At 42.3% G+C, this 16,589-nt stretch overlaps 1 protein-coding gene across 3 annotated transcripts in view; it reads left to right on the forward strand.

Moving 5' to 3' along the window:
* Positions 1–16,589, forward strand: part of EIF2B3 (eukaryotic translation initiation factor 2B subunit gamma) — a 170,182-nt gene that overhangs the window by 119,386 nt on the left and 34,207 nt on the right. For all 3 annotated transcript variants that reach the window (XR_004481547.2, XM_004266294.4, XM_004266293.4), the window contains exons 7-10: positions 10,754–10,881; positions 12,032–12,222; positions 14,039–14,116; positions 14,675–14,823. Coding sequence is in view for 2 of the 3 variants with exons in the window: in XM_004266294.4 (XP_004266342.1) it covers positions 10,754–10,881; positions 12,032–12,222; positions 14,039–14,116; positions 14,675–14,823 (546 nt within the window). In the remaining variant the exon portion in view is untranslated. The remainder of the gene's footprint in view (positions 1–10,753; positions 10,882–12,031; positions 12,223–14,038; positions 14,117–14,674; positions 14,824–16,589) is intronic.

The following is a 16,589-nucleotide window of genomic DNA, read 5'->3' on the forward strand; positions in this document are numbered from 1 at the left end:
TCCCCACCCCCATGAGTCACTTTCCTCTCTTGGTGTCCATACGTTTGTTCTCTACATCTGTGTCTCTATTTCTGCCCTGCAAACTGGTTCATCTGTACCATTTTTCTAGGATCCACATATCTGCATTAATATACGATATTTGTTTTTCTCTTTCTGACTTACTTCACTCTGCATGACAGTCTCTAGATCCATCCACGTCTCTACAAATGGCCCAATTTCGTTCCTTTTTATGGCTGAGTAATATTCCATTGTATATATGTACCACATCTTCTTTATCCATTCATCTGTCGATTGACATTTAGGTTGCTTCCATTACCTGGCTATTGTAAATAGTGCTGCAGTGAACATTGGGGTGCATGTGTCTTTGAATTATGGTTTTCTCTGGGTATATGCCCAGTAGTGGAATTGCTGGGTCATATGGTAATTCTATTTTTCTTTTTTAAGGGACCTCCATATGGTTCTCCATAGTGGCTGTATCAATTTACATTCCCACCAACAGTGCAAGAGGGTTCCCTTTTCTCCACACCCTCTCCAGCATTTGTTGTTTGTAGATTTTCTGATGATGCCCATTCTAACTGGTATGAGGTGATACCTCATTGCAGTTTTGATTTGCATTTCTCTAAAAATTAGTGATGTTGAGCAGCTTTTCATGTGCTTCTTGGCCATCTGTATGTCTTCTTTAGAGAAATGTCTATTTAGGTCTTGTGCCCATTTTTTGATTGGGTTGTTTGTTTTTTTAATATTGAGCTGCATGAGCTGTTTATGTATTTCAGAGATTAATCCTTTGTTGATTTGTTTGCAAATACCTTCTCCCATTCTGAAGGTTGTCTTTTCGTCTTGTTTATGGTTTCCTTTGCTGTGCAAAAGCTTTTAAGATTCATTAGGTCCCATTTGTTAATTTTTGTTTTTATTTCCATTACTCTAGGAGGTGGATCAAAAAAGATCTTGCTGTGATTTTGTCAAAGAGTGTTCTTCCTATGTTTTCCTCTAAGGGTTTTATGGTGTCCGGTCTTACATTTAAGTCTCTAATCCATTTTGAGTTTATTTTTGTGTTTGGTGTTAGGGAGTGTTCTAATTTCATTCTTTTACATGTAGCGGTCCAGTTTCCCCAGCACCACTTATTGAAGAGACTGTCTTTTCTCCATTGTATATCCTTGCCTCCTTTGTCATAGATGAGTTGACCATAGGTGCATGGGTTTATCTCTGGGATTTCTATCCTGTTCCATTGATCTATATTTCTGTTTTTGTGCCAGTACCATATTGTCTTGATTACTGTAGCTTTGTAGTGTACTCTGAAGTCAAGGAGTCTGATGCCTCCAGCTCTGTTTTTTTCCTTCAAGACTGCTTTGGCTGTTTGGGGTCTTATGTGTCTCCATACAAATTTTAAGATTTTTTTGTTCCAGTTCTGTAAAAAATGCCATTGGTAATTTGATAGGGATTGCATTGAATCTGTAGGTTGCTTTGAGTAGTATAGTCATTTTCACAATATTGATTCTTCCAATCCAAGAACATGGTATATCTCTCCATCTGTTGGTATCATCTTTAATTTCTTTCATCAGTGTCGTATAGTTTTCTACATACAGGTCTTTTGTCTCCCTAGGTAGGTTTATTGCTAGGTATTTCATTCTTTTTGTTGCAGTGGTAAATGGGAGTGTTTCCTTAATTTCTCTTTCACTTTTTTCATCATTAGTGTATAGGAATTCAAGAGATTTCTGTGCATTAATTTTGTATCCTGCAACTTTACCAAATTCATTGATTAGCTCTAGTAGTTTTCTGGTGGCATCTTTAGGATTCTCTATGTATAGTATCATGTCATCTGCAAACAGTGACAGTTTTACTTCTTTTCCAATTTGTATTCCTTTTATTTCTTTTTCTTCTCTGATTGCTGTGGCTAGGATTTCCAAAACTATATTGAATAATAGTGGCGAGAGTGGACATTCTTGTCTTGTTCCTGATCTTAGAGGAAATGCTTTCAGTTTTTCACCATTGAGAATGATGTTGGCTGTGGGTTTGTCATATATGGCCTTTATTATGTTGAGGTAGGTTCCCTCCATGCCCACTTTCTGGAGAGTTTTTATCATAAATCGGTGTTGAATTTTGTCAAAAGCTTTTTCTGCATCTATTGAGATGATCATATAGTTTTTCTTCTTCAATTTGTTACTATGGTGTATCACATTGATTGATTTGTGTATATTGAAGAATCCTTGCATCCCTAGGATAAATACCACTTGATCATGGTGTATGATCCTTTTAAAGCATTGTTGGATTCTGTTTGCTAGAATTTTGTTGAGGATTTTTGCATCTATATTCATCAGTGATTTTGGTCTGTAATTTTCTTTTTTTTGTAGTATTTTTGTCTGGTTTTGGTCACAGGGTGATGGTGGCCTCATAGAATGAGTTTGGGAGTGTTCCTCCCTCTGCAATTTTTTGGAAGAGTTTGAGAAGGATGGGTGTTAGCTTTTCTCTAAATGTTTGATAGAATTCACCTGTGAAGCCATCTGGTCTTAGACTTCTGTTTGTTGGAAGATTTTTAATCACAGTTTCAATTTCACTACTTGTGATTGGTATGTTCATATTTTCTGTTTCTTCCCTATTCAGTCTTGGAAGGTTATACCTTTCTAAGAATTTGTCCATTTCTTCCAGGTTGTCCATTTTATTGGCATAGAGTTGCTTGTAGTAGCCTCTTAGGATGCTTTGTATTTCTGTGGTGTCTGTTGTAACTTCTCCTTTTTCATTTCTAATTTTATTGATCTGAGTCCTCTCCCTCTTTTTCTTGATGAGTGTGGCTAATGGTTTATCAACTTTATCTTCTCAAAGAAACAGCTTTTAGTTTTATTGATCTTTGCTATTGTTTCCTACATTTCTTTTTCATTTATTTCTGCTCTGTTCTTTATGATTTCTTTCCTTCTACTAACTTTGGGTTTTGTTTGTTCTTCTTTCTCTGTTTCTTTAGGTGTAAGGTTAGATTGTTTATTTGAGATCTTTCTTGTTTCTTGTGGTAGGATTGCATTGCTATAAACTTCCCTCTTAGAACTGCTTTTGCTGCATCCCATAGGTTTTGGATCATCGTGTTTTCGTTGTCATTTGTCCCTAGGTATTTTTTGATTTCCTCTTTGATTTCTTCAGTGATCTCTTCGTTATTTAGTAACATATTGGTTAGCCTCCATGTGTTTGTGTTTTTTATGTTTTTTTCCCTGTAATTGATTTCTAATCTCATAGTGTTGTGGTCAGAAAAGATGCTTGATATGATTTCAATTTTCTTAAATTTACTGAGGCTTGATTTGTGACCCAAGATGTGATCTATCCTGGAGAATGTTCCATGCGCACTTGAGAAAGAAGTGTAATCTGCTGTTTTTTTGGATGGCATGTCCTATAAATATCAACTAAATCTATCTGGTCTCTCATGTCATTTAAAGCTTGTGTTTCCTTACTAATTTTCTGTCTGGATGATCTGTCCGTTGGTGTAAGTGAGGTGTTCAAGTCCCCCACTATTACTGTGTTACTGTTGATTTCCTCTTTTATAGCTGTTAGCATTTGCCTTATGTATTGAGGTGCTTCTATGTTGGATGCATATATATTTATAATTGTTATATCTTCTTCTTGGATTGATCCCTTGATCATTATGTAGTGTCCTTCCTTGTCTCTTGTAACAGTCTTTATTTTAAAGTCTATTTTATCTGATATGAGTATTCTACTCCAGCTTTCTTTTGATTTCCGTTTGCATGGAGTATCTTTTTCCATCCCCTCACTTTCAGTCTGTGTGTGTCCCTAGGTCTGAAGTGGGTCTCTTGTAGACAGCATATATATGGGTGTTGTTTTTGTATCCATTCAGCAAGCCTGTGTCCTTTGGTTAGAGCATTTAATCCATTCACATTTAAGGTAATTATCAATATGTATGTCCCTGCTACCATTTTCTTAATTGTTTTGGGTTTGTTTTTGTAGGTCCTTTTCTTGTCTTGTGTTTCCCACTTAGAGAAGTTCCTTTAGCATTTGTTGTAGAGCTGGTTTGGTGGTGCTGAATTCTCTTAGCTTTTGCTTGTCTGTAAAGCTTTTGATTTCTCCATTGAATCTGAATGAGATTGTTGCCGGGTAGAGTAATCTTGGTTGTAGGTTCTTCCCTTTCATCACTTTAAATATGTCATGTCACTCCCTTCTGGCTTGTAGAGTTCCTGCTGGGAAATTAGCTGTTAACCTTATGGGAGTTCCCTTGTATGTTATTTGTCGTTTTTCCCTTGTTGCTTTCAATAGTTTTTCTTTGTCTTTAATTTTTGTCAATTTGATTACTATGTGTCTCAGCATGTTTCTCCTTGGGTTTATCCTGCCTGGGACTCTCTGCACTTCCTGGACTTGGGTGGCTATTTCCTTTCCTGTGTTAGGGAAGTTTTTGATTATAATCTCTTCAAATATTTTCTCTGGTCCTTTCTCTCTCTCTTCTCCTTCTGGGACCCCTATAATGCGAATGTTGTTGCACTTAATGTTGTCCCAGAGGTCTCTTGGGCTGTCTTCATTTCTTTGCAATCATTTTTCTTTATTCTGTTCTGCAGCAGTGAATTCCACCATTCTGTCTTCCAGGTCACTTATCCATTCTTCTGCCTCAGGTATTCTGCTATTGATTCCTTCTAATGTAATTTTCATTTCAGTTATTGTATTGTTCATCTCTGTTTGTTTGTTCTTTAATTCTTCTAGGTCTTTGTTAAACATTTCTTGCATCTTCTCAATCTTTGCCTCCATTCTTTCTCCGAGGTACTGGATCATCTTCACTATCATTATTCTGAATTCTTTTTCTGGAAGGTTGCCTATCTCCACTTCATTTAGTTGTTTTTCTGGGGTTTTATCTTGTTCCTTCATCTGGTACATAGCCCTCTGCCTTTTCATCTTGTCTGTCTTTCTGTGAATATGGTTTTGGTTCTACAAACTAGAGGATTGTAGTTCTTGTTGCTTCTGCTGTCTGCCCTCTCTGCTTTCTGCTTTCTTTATTCAGTATCATTTCATGAGCATTTTCCTGTGTCATTAAAAAATTCTTTGTGACCTAAAAAATTCTTTATGATCAGAGTTTTGCCTATATGCTATTCTATTACATATGTGTTTGATTGTTCTTCCATTGTTGGATATTTGGTTGTTCTCTATTTTTTAACATTTAACATTTTTGTGCAAAGATTCTTTCTTATTATCTGATTATGTTGTTTATTCAGCAAATATTTATTGAGCATGGTGTATTTTCCTTAAGATAGATTTATAGAAATAGAATTATAGGATAAGATAATATGAATGTCTTCAAGACCTTTGTTATGTATTGCCAATTACTTTTCAGAAAAGATTTTACCAGTTTATACATTGTATGAGAAGCACCCTTATCACTAATGAGAATTATTTTAAATCTGCTAACTTGTGAGAGAAATTGCATCTTTTTTTGATATTTATTTCTTTAAAATATTTTTTTATATTTTTGAACATTTATATCTATTTCCCTATTTTTTTTTTAACATCTTTATTGGGGTACAATTGCTTTACAATGGTGTGTTAGTTTCTGCTTTATAACAAAGTGAATCAGTTATACATATACATGTTCTATTTCCCTATTAAAAATATTAATCTTTTGTCCTGTATGTAACAATTATTTTGTCTTTTTTATTTGGTGGAGTTATTTGTTCGCATCTGATAGTCAATTCTGTTGTTCTCCTTTGTGATTTCTTATTTCTTAGGAGCTTATAATGTTATGACATGAGGCAGGTGTTTCTGGGAAGGCTGTGTATGAGAGGGAATGGGGAAAGTGAGGTTGCCGAGGCCCAGAACAGTGGACCCAGCTGCTGGTCTTCAGCCCCAAGGTCAGGATGCCCACAGTGCGTCATAGTGGCCTGTCCCACTTCTTGGCACAGCTTTGAGCTACCTCTAGTTTGAGTACAGTGCAGGAAGAGTAATTTTGTCCTCCATTGTGCTGCTAGGCCAACCGCATTATGAGAATTGACCTGGTTGCTGAGCCCCAGCAGAGGCAGGTGGGACCTGGCAGGAATGCTTCAGATCCTCTCCCCAGATCCTTGTCTGGTCTCCTTAAAGGGTTCTGCCTAAAAGGGCTGTGTGCCAAGGCTTGTTTGCTTGCCTCTTGCAGTGACAGTTCTGTTTGGCCTATAGTGTAAATATCATGGCTCCGAAATCCCCCAGCTGTCCATGCTTTGTCATTTCTTCAAAGGGAACTGACTTGTTTTCCACCAGAGGGGGCCAAGGAACATTTGCTACCCACACTGGTTTGGAGCATTAAAAGGGGAGAAAAAAGCTAAGAGTAAGTGTTATTTCATTCTTTGAATTTATATGGAAATTTTTAATCTCCATCAAAGGATCAGAAGAAAAAGCACATTGAAATTCAATACAAGAGCTTCCAGCTTACACAGAATTCTTCAAAGATGTTTGACTTGATCTTTTAAAAAATGACAAAAACCATGAACTGTGTAGCTCCAGGGTTCCTAATTTTGCTTACCCTCCTCAGCCTCCACCTCTGTCTTGCCTCCCTACCTACACTCCATCTGTGTGGTCCTGTGTCAGCCTGCAGAGCTTCTTTGAATAGGGGCTGGGAGAGAGGGTGGGAATTATGAAGCAGCAGTCAGGTTTATAGGGCTGCTTATACATTAACCCCTCTCTCAGGCCACATTAATCTCATCTTTCAGAGTCTTGTAACTGGTCTCTCTGTTCATTCTCCTTATTACAAGCCTATTTTCACTGCTATCAGAATTACCTTATTAAGAAATAAAACTGATCATGTCACTTTCCTGCTTAAAAACTACCACTGGCTTGTCTCAGTCCAAACTATCTAGACTGCCACAGAAGGCTTTCATGATCTGGCTCCATTGCCTCCTTAATCAACCTCATCTCCTACTCTTCTCCTTAAATCCATAATCAGGCTACTTTCCACTGGATTTTGAATTCTTTGCGGGCAGAAACAGTATATTTCCAAGGCACAGAACAGTGACTGGCATATTACTACAGTCTTATTAAATGCTAAGTTAATTAACTAGTGATTTAAAATTCTAACAAGGTCACAGTATGAGAGAGAAAACTAAAAATCATATGGTAGTCTTTCATTTCCTTTGCTAAGTATAAATCAGAAGCATACTCACTGTACTAAGGATCAGGTTCCTTCTTCCCCATTACAGATTGTTGGTCATTTAGACCCAACATCCTGGCTCGATACCCATGAGGAAGCACCATGCCTCCAGGGACCCAACGAGGCCAAATGAAAGAGAGCTCCGAAGCTCTTGACCAAGGTTGCTTACTGCTCGTATCTGAGTGATATAGTACAGGAATGTTTTTGCCTTCTGGAGGTTCTTCTACACATTGATCTTTGGTCTGATTTTCTTTCTGTAAGTGGTGTCCTAGACTCATCGGATTTCATGAAAGTAAATTGAAGTTAACTTTGTTGTGGAAATTCTTTGATAGCCATTGATAAATAAGTACAACTGTTATAATGTGAGGGAGCCCACTCTTAAGTAGAAGGGAAGTTGAAATCTGTGTAGGAAATACTTAGTCATCAGAATGATTTTTTTTTTTTTTTTTGCGGTGCGCGAGCCTCTCACTGTTGTGGCCTCTCCCATTGCGGAGCACAGGATCCAGACGCGCAGGCTCAGCGGCCATGGCTCACGGGCCCAGCCACTCCGTGGCATGTGGGATCTTTCCAGACCAGGGCACAAACCTGTGTCCCGCTGCATCGGCAGGTGGACTCTCAACCACTGCGCCACCAGGGAAGCCCCATCAGAATGAATTTTAAATTTGCGAAGTCTGAATCAAGCCAGGAGAGTAGTACTGTAGAAGCTATGAGAAAATGAAAGACAAGAAACTTAAAGAAGAGCCTAAAGTTGTAAAATTTGATAATTTGCATAAAAATAGAAGAATCACCTGTAATTCCTCTACTGTGAGGGAGTGTAGAGTAGAAATTGTGTATATAGTCTTTGAAAAGTGTTATTCAACCTGTTAGTGTCAGAAAATGTTTTAATCCATTACCATAACAGAATAAAGGAGAAAAAAAATACACTGAGCTCCATAGATGCAAGAAAAAAATTCTTTAAGTAAAAGTCAGTACCCATTCATTGATGAAAGCTCTTAGCAAGTTAGGAATAAAAGAGAAGTTCCTTAACCTGATAAAGGGTATTTATAAAACCAATAACATGTGCCAGGTATTGGCTATAAAGCATGAAGCCCAATATCTACACATAGAGGACAGTCAATAAATGGTGGCTTTGATGATAGGGAAAAAAACTGTAACAATCATCAGTCTAAATGATAAAATAGAAAAATTCCCTTTAAAATCAAGAATAAGTAAGGATGACTGAAGGACTCGCGGGGTGGCCCACTGCACTGTGTAAAGTTTTCTCCGCGGGGGGCTGGGTTCACATGGTACGTTCGGCCTCAGTGTGAGGGTCAGGACTCTGAGCGGCGGGCAGTCCTGGGGCTCCCATAGGAGTCTAGGGAGGGGCATGGGTCTGGGGCACCCCCATCACAGGCTCCAGCGTTCCTCCCCCCTTCTCGCGAGCCGCGTTTCCAGCCCTGGAGCCTCAGTCTCACCCCACTGGTTGGCCCAAAGCCTCTGTTTCCTCCTAGTTCTGGGGGCCGCCGTCCCCTCCTCAGAGTTCCCCCTCTCCCCATCCTTTCACCGGTGTGGCTTTGCCCCCAGGGGACTTTTAGTCACGTGCGGAGGCATTGTTTCTGTTGTTACAAATGGCAGGGGCTGCTAGTGGCATCTAGTGTGTGGAGGCCGCGGATGCTGCTGGACGGCCTACACCGCACTGAACAGCACGCGTGACAAAGCATTATCTATAGTGCCCGGGTTTGGAAACCCTGCTCTAGGGCCTTACAGTCTTCAAAGCCCTGGATGAACTTAAAGACAAGTTATCTCTGGAGTTCAAGTTTGAGTTGAAACCAGCCTCAAGTTTCACCTGTCCTCACTGACCCGTGGATTTCTGTATGACCAGGTGGCTTTGGAAGAACTACCAATACGTCCTGGCATTTCTCTTTACCATTGAGGAAATCAATAAGGACTCCCATCTGCTCCCCAATCTGTCCTTGGGTTTCAACCTCTACAATGCCTTTCCCAGAGACCAGAGGACCTTGGAAAGTGCCCTGTTTGGGCTCTCTGGAGGAAATTAGACTCTCCCTAACTACAACTGCCAGGGACAGAGAAAATCTGTGGCCATTGTTACAGGAATCGCGTTGGCATTTTCAGCCGAGATTGGAACAGTTCTGGAGCTCTACAGAAGCCCACAGGTCACATATGGTCCTTTTGATCCCATCCTGAGTGATAAAGACCAGTTCTCATCGCTCTATCAGATGGCCGCTACGGACAGCTCCCTGGCTCAAGGAATGATGTGGTTATTGCTGCATTTTGGCTGGACCTGGGTGGCGCTATTTGTATCTGATGATTTGAAAGGCGAGCAGTTCCTCTGGTATCTGAAAGCAGAGATGGTGAAGAAAGGTAAATGCCCTCCAGAAGCAGGACCTGCATTGATCACCTGATGGCATCTGGGGCTGCATCCGTTTCTGAGGAAAATCCAATTTACCAACAGTGCTGGAGACCACATATCCTTAGATGAAAAACAGAACCATGTGACATGATAGGATATCCAGAACGCTGTGAATTTTCCTGCTGGTCTTGGGCTGCTGGTTAAAGTAGGAGAGTTTGTCACCAATATTCCATATGGTCAAGGCCTGGTCATCAATGAAGAGTTGATAGAATGGTCTGTTGTCTTCAAAGAGGTACAGAGTCATTTCATTCTTGGAGATAGACATTAAGGAGGTATCTGAAGCATGTCCGGATATGAGACTGAGTATGCACCTCCTTAACTCGGCCCTAAATTCACATTTCACATTTAAACTTTTTTCTGTGTCATCTTACCCACATATATTCTGAGCTAATGCCTATAGAAAGAACAGGTCTCTGTATAAGCTCTTGTTTTAAATTTCAGGTGTGTCTGTTCATGCAGCGGTCAAGTGAATAAAATGAATGGAGTTATGAAGTTTAAAAAAAAAAAAGGATGACTGTTAGTGCTTCTATTCAGCGTTAGTATATTGGAGGTCTTAGCCAATATGGTAAGATAATGGAAAATAAGGATTAGAAAGGAAGAAAGAAAATTGTTGTTTACACAGTTGGTATGATTGCCAGAATCTACAGATAAAATATTAGTATTAAGATTGTTTATCAAGGCAATTGGCTACAAGATCAAAATACAGTGAATTGAGTTTCTGTTGACCAACAAGAAGAAAATAATTGTTTAAAAGGCACCATTTATAACAACAAAAAAACTAAGATACTCCAGATTAATCTTACATAAAATATGCAAGACCTTTATAGAAAATGTTTTATGTTTTTTTAAATAACTTTTTTTCAAAAGGCCAGAGCATTCTAACTTCTCATGGGTTATTGCCAGTTAATAGTCAAAGCACCATGTTAAGATACACACACATGCACACACATACAAACATGCAGGCACACACTTCGTAGATAAGTCTTGTAAAAGACTATTTTCTGCATAGATCAGGGAAAGGGCGTCTCAGACTCAGTACACTACCCTCCCACCTCCAGCCTGAAGCTGATAGAGAATGTAGATCCTCTGCTTCTCCAGAACTGCCAAATCCTTGTCATTTCTAATCTCTATCAGTCCCAAGGTGGCATGACAGGAAGGAATTTGGCTTTTCCTTGGATGCACAGTTTTTGATTCTGATTGGATCCAGATAGTCAGATTTCTCATGTTTGACCACTCTTTCTTCCTAGGTCAATCACTTCCATCCGGAGCGAACTGATTCCATACCTAGTAAGAAAACAGTTCTCCTCAGCTTCATCACAACAAGGACAGGAAGAAAAAGAAGAGGATCTAAAGAAAAAGGAGCTGAAGTCCTTAGGTCAGTGCTTGAGTTGGTGCAGTAAGGTAGGGGTCACAATACCTTTGGAAGAGTGGCTGGGCAACTTAGCCCAGCCCAAGATGCCTGTCTCAAGGCAGCAGGTTTTCATCTAGCCAAAAGTTAGGACAGGCTAGCTGACGCCACTCCCTGAGCTCTGGGTAGGCTTGCTCAAGCAAATCCTGTCACTGTGCTCTTCAGGGACAGGCTAATCATGCCTCAGGTCCATTCTCTGGTTAACAGCTCTGGTTTGGCTGTGTTCCTCTCTAGACCTTTTTGACTTTGAACTCTGTGCACCACTTCTCAGTTCCCCTATTCTCTAGGCTCTGGGGGCCCCACTCCTGACTAAACTCAGCCTCTCCTGTCAAGGGAAGAAAGGTGAAGGGCTGTATAATGACAGTCCAACCAGAGCCAACAGACTATCACCTTTCCAGGATGTAGGGACGAGGTCAGTCTTGTTTGCTCTCATATCCTTGCCTGGTCCCTGGCCCAGTCCTGGGCTCATAGTAGATGTTCCAAAAAATGTACTTATCAAAGGAATAAATGGAGACAGTGTAGCATGATGGTTAAGATATCAGGGCTTAGCATCTCAGACCTGGGTTTGAAATTTTACTCTGCCATTTATTAGCTCTATGACCTAAGGCAGGTTATTTAGTCTTCTGAGCCCCAGTTTTCTTACCATAAAATAAAAGATTTCAAATGATTGTTGTACGAGCTGAAAAACTGAGGCCCAAGTCCTGTGCTATTTCTCTCATAGCACAACTATCTGATATGATAATGGAGGCTAGCAGCATAAAGCCAACATGGCTGGTCACTAAAGCCTGGACATTTGCTTCTGCTACTCCATGGTGTACAAGAGTCATCTATTTTATTTTCCCTAGTAGTGCTTGCTTGTCAGTCAAACTTGCTTGTAGGACCTCTTTTTAAGCATTTTTATATCATACAGTATTTCAGATATACAGGAAAGCACATTGCCTCTTTTAATTTGACTTAGGCTTTCAGGTTTTAGTGGGATTTTCCCAGGGTACATGCGGCATGGGTGCATTGCGGGGGAAGAGGTTTGAGCTGTACCCTCTTTCAAAACTTGACTGATTCTGTATCCTCTCTGTCATGTCTCTCATGTACTTGCTCGGTTTGGGTTTTTGTTCTGAAGATATTTACAGTTTTATAAAAGAAGCCAATACGCTGACCTTTGCTCCCTATGATGCCTGCTGGAATGCCTGTCGAGGAGACAGCTGGGAAGATTTGTCCAGGTCACAGGTGCGCTGTTACGTCCACATCATGAAAGAGGGGCTCTGCTCTCGAGTGAGCACCCTAGGACTCTACATGGAAGCCAACAGACAGGTGAGAGGATGGGTTCAGAAGAGAAATCGTGGGAGTTCCTGTCCCAGGAACAGACTGAGCCTTTTGTCTTATTTCTTCATTAGATACACAGTGACTTGTTCAGAATCCCTCTCATTCCAAAGGTTGAACAAGACCTGGCATGTCAGGAGAAACCATTGGGGTACCCAAGTACAGCAAAAGGGGAAGTGAGGGGTCTGGTCCATAGAGGCAGAGCCTCTGTGGCTCCAAAGAAAGGCCAAGATCTCCAAGAAGGCTTAACTTCTGGCCTGTGGCTTGAACAGCCTTCTCCTGTTCTGCTCGGCATGGGGATATCTACAGCACTTCATAAACAAGCAGATAAATACTGTGTAATCATTACTGTGATGATGTAAACATAGGCACACAGAGGAAGCTTTCTTAAGGAGGCAAAGGAGCAGAGTATAGAGTAGCCAGATGGCAAAGCCTCAAGGAAGGAATGCCCATGAGAGAGAAGTGTCTGGAGGACAGCATTAGAGCATGAGGAGTCTTGCCAATCCACCCTTTTAATCCTGAGGTTTGTGAGATATGAAGAATGAGTAGCTTCTATTTAAGGGGAAGCAGTGCCCTAAAGGCAGGCCAGGTTTTAGTTAAGGCAAGGGGTGAAGAAGGGGACAGTGAAGAGGCCGAGCATGTGCAGGAGCTCTTTATTGTGTAGCAGGCACAGGAGGAAGGGAACACTGGGATTGGGATTGAATCCCTGAAGAAAACCTGACTCAAGAATCTTCAAGACCCACACCATGTGGTAGATATGGTCCCAGCCCCAGACCTCAATCTGGCCTCAACCTGGATTGGTTAAATCCAAGGGAATCCAAGCTAGAGAGTTTATGAGAAATCACAACTAGTCCAATGTTTGCTCAGGGCAGTCCTGGGTAAAGTTAGCCCCAATTTAGGGTTAAAGGTATAGAAAGCTTCCTTAATTTGACTTTGAGTTCTCTTTCTTCAATTCTATGACTTGAGTCTGTCCGACTGGTCTGAAAGCAAGTCCACAGATAGCCTGAGGCCAGAGAAGTATCCTCTGAAGTGTCAGCAGGGGCTGTGCATCAGACAGGCCTGAATGGCCTTGGCTGAAGTGTAATAGAGGAGATCCCAGGGATAGGGACTGAGGGATTAGCCTTCACATCTCCATTGTAGCCAGTCTAGCAAGGCCTCCCTCAGCTAGTGTGACTACCACACACAGTGCTCCGACCAGCATTCTGCCCATGCTGGAGAATCACAGATAGACACACTATCTGTGCCTTCCTAATGAGTCCAGAGATAAAACACTCTATACCCATAACGTTTTCAGTTTTCTCATACTGGAAAGAGAATAGTGTGAATTTCCCCTTCAGCATTTTATTTTGCCTGATGAAGAACATGGATGCCTTCTCAGGGTCTGTCCTGATTGTGGAGTTGTCTAACATTACTCCCGTCCTCACCTCATGCATGGCCACTGTGGTCCAGGAGGTGAGCAGGAACCTAGCATGACTGTGGTCAGGCCTCAGGAAACTTCTTGCTCTCTTTAGGCCTCCTCTCCCAAGTGCTGCCTGGGTATCTCGAAGGCTTGTCTCACAGCCTCCCAGCTGAGGGAGGTGGCATTACTTTCAGGGAGGAGACTCTCAGCTAGGAAACTGAGGATAAGATTATCTAGAAGCTGCTGTGTAAACAATCCCTGTCCTAGGGGAAATGCATCAGCCTGCCTCATCCAGACAGGAGGCTGTGGCTGCGAACTCCCCACATCTCTGCTGGACACAGGGTTCTACTTAAGGTGCTTTCAGGTGTTTTCTGGTCTGTCTTTAGTGACCAAACCTCTTTCCTCAAGGTGTCCAAATTGCTCCCTGTTATCTGTCCGGAAGAATCACTGGTCCATTCATCAGCCCAGATTGTCAGCAAACACCTGGTAAGTGCTAGCTTGGACAGGGCAGTTATGGGACAGTGTCTGGGTATTCTGAGGCTTGTTCTTGAGAAGCTGGTTTGGGGCTTCTCCCCAAACCAGCTTCTCCCAGCTTCTCCTCAGGTCAGTCCCTGAACCTCATTGGCCCCAGGGAAATCCCAAATTGAGTTCTGGTTATAAAATCTTACCTTCCAGCCCAGGCACTCAGGAAGATTGCCTGGACAGGTGCTGAGCCCAGCCACACAGACCCTCTAAGGAAGGTCCGATATAGTCTTTGGACTCAGACACAGGAGCTTTCCATCTCTATCCCTCTTCTTACCCTGATTTGAGCACTGTCTTCAGGAGAGCACGTCTATATACACAAGTGCAAGAGTGTGTAAGTTTGAGTTGGTCTCAGAGATATTATATGACCTTGTGGCCCTGAGAAATACTGATGATGATCCCTCTTGCTAAAGTGTCTTTGGGAAAGATCCCATTAGACCCAGCTCAAGGGATCTGGAGGGTTGGTTTGCAGTTGGTTGAGATGGGTGGACAAGTTTTTATATTTATATTTGCCTTTTGCAGGTTGGAGTTGACAGCCTCATTGGGCCAGATACACAGGTTGGAGAGAAGTCATCCATTAAGCACTCAGTCATTGGTTCATCCTGTGTCATAAGAGATAGAGTGACTGTCACCAGTTGCCTTCTCATGAACTCAGTTACCGTGGAGGAAGGGTATGTTGCCCCCTGTACCCACTTGAGGCAAGGCCCCTGGTATCTCTGGGAGGCTTTGGAGGCCAGTCCAGCCTAGGAAAGGGGTCAACTTGGGGAGAGGAAGAAAGGGGAAAGGATGAAAGAAGGAATAGTGCCTAGGCCTTGGTTTTGGCTCCATACTATTTAATGTGGTCTCTGAAAGCATTTCCATCAGTCTTCTCATACTTATGACAATTGTAGTCCTGGGAGAAGCTGCCTTCTCTTGCTTTGATATTCTACTTGATGGGATGGCCACAGCAGTGAGCCACTGGCAGGACTGGAATGACACTGTACCACTGTTTAAGGGTCACCTGCCCCTATCTCAGTATCCCACAGCAGCCCTGAAGAAAGCAGAGGCCTCGGATGAATGGACATATAAGACACTTTCCATTTTTGAGGGAGAGCTTCTCTGTTACAAGTTATAGAGAATCTTTCCGCATTTTAAGACGCTTTAGAATGCCCTAAAATCTTACTTTATGAACACCCTGAACTTGGAGTAAGACTTGAATGATGCTTAATGAGATTCTTCCTCTGTATGGACCTCAGGTTTTTTCCTTGTGTAAAATGCAAACATTAGTAGTGGAAGAGAGGAAAGATATTACCAATGGTTTTCAGACTTTTTAGAAAGGAAACTTTTTCTTAAGATAAATCGTAAGCAGAAACTCATTATTTAAAACTGGTAAAAACACAGTTGTTTGGAATACAGTGGGGAAGGGGCACTTATCCTTCCTATAGAATGTGAAAACTGATCTATAAAACAAATTTTAAAAACCACTAGGCGGGGCTTCCCTGGTGGTGCAGTGGTTGAGAGTCCACCTGCCGATGCAGGGGACACGGGTTCGTGCCCCGGTCCGGGAGGATCCCACATGCCGCGGAGCGGCTGGAGCCGTGAGCCATGGCCGCTGAGCCTGCGCGTCCGGAGCCTGTGCTCTGCAACGGGAGAGGCCACAACAGTGAGAGGCCCGCGTACCGCAAAAAAAAAAAAAAAAAAAAACCACTAGGCTAGGGGACTTCCCTGGTGGCGCAGTGGTTGAGAGTCCGCCTGCCGATGCAGGGGACATGGGTTCGTGCCCCGGTCCGGGAGGATCCCACATGCCACGGAGCGGCTGGGCCCGTGAGCCATGGCCACTGAGCCTGCACGTCCAGAGCCTGTGCTCCGCAACGGGAGAGGCCACAACAGTGAGAGGCCCGCATACTGCAAAAAAAATAAATAAATAATTTTATATATATGATAACAAAAAGGAAAACCTCAATAAAAGAATTGGAAGGTAAATTTGAAATTTCACAAAAAGTAGAACAAAAAGATAAAGAGATGGAACATAGAAGAGAAATGATAGAAAATTAGAGGACTAGTCCAGGATGTCTAACATCTGAATACGAGTTCCATAAAAAGAGAGTTGAGATAAGAAGCCTGTGTGCGAACACAGGTCACTATCCACACCCCCCTTCCGGGGAGCCTGTGCAGCCCGCCACTGCCAGGGTCCTGGGATCCAGGGACAACTCCCCCGGGAGAACGCACGGTGCGCCTCAGGCTGGCGCAACGTCACACCGGCCTCTGCCACCGCAGGCCCACCCCGCACTCCATGACCCTCCCTACCCCCCTACCCCCCCCCCCCGGCCTGAGTGAGCCAGAGCCTCTGAATCAGCGACTCCTTTAACCCCGTCCTGTCTGAGCAAAGAACAGACGCCCTCCAGCGACCTACATGCACAGGCGGGGCCAAATCCAAAGCTGAGCCCCTGGGAGCTGT

This window comes from Orcinus orca, chromosome 1 (genome assembly GCF_937001465.1).
Source record: "Orcinus orca chromosome 1, mOrcOrc1.1, whole genome shotgun sequence".
NCBI lineage: Eukaryota > Metazoa > Chordata > Mammalia > Artiodactyla > Delphinidae > Orcinus > Orcinus orca.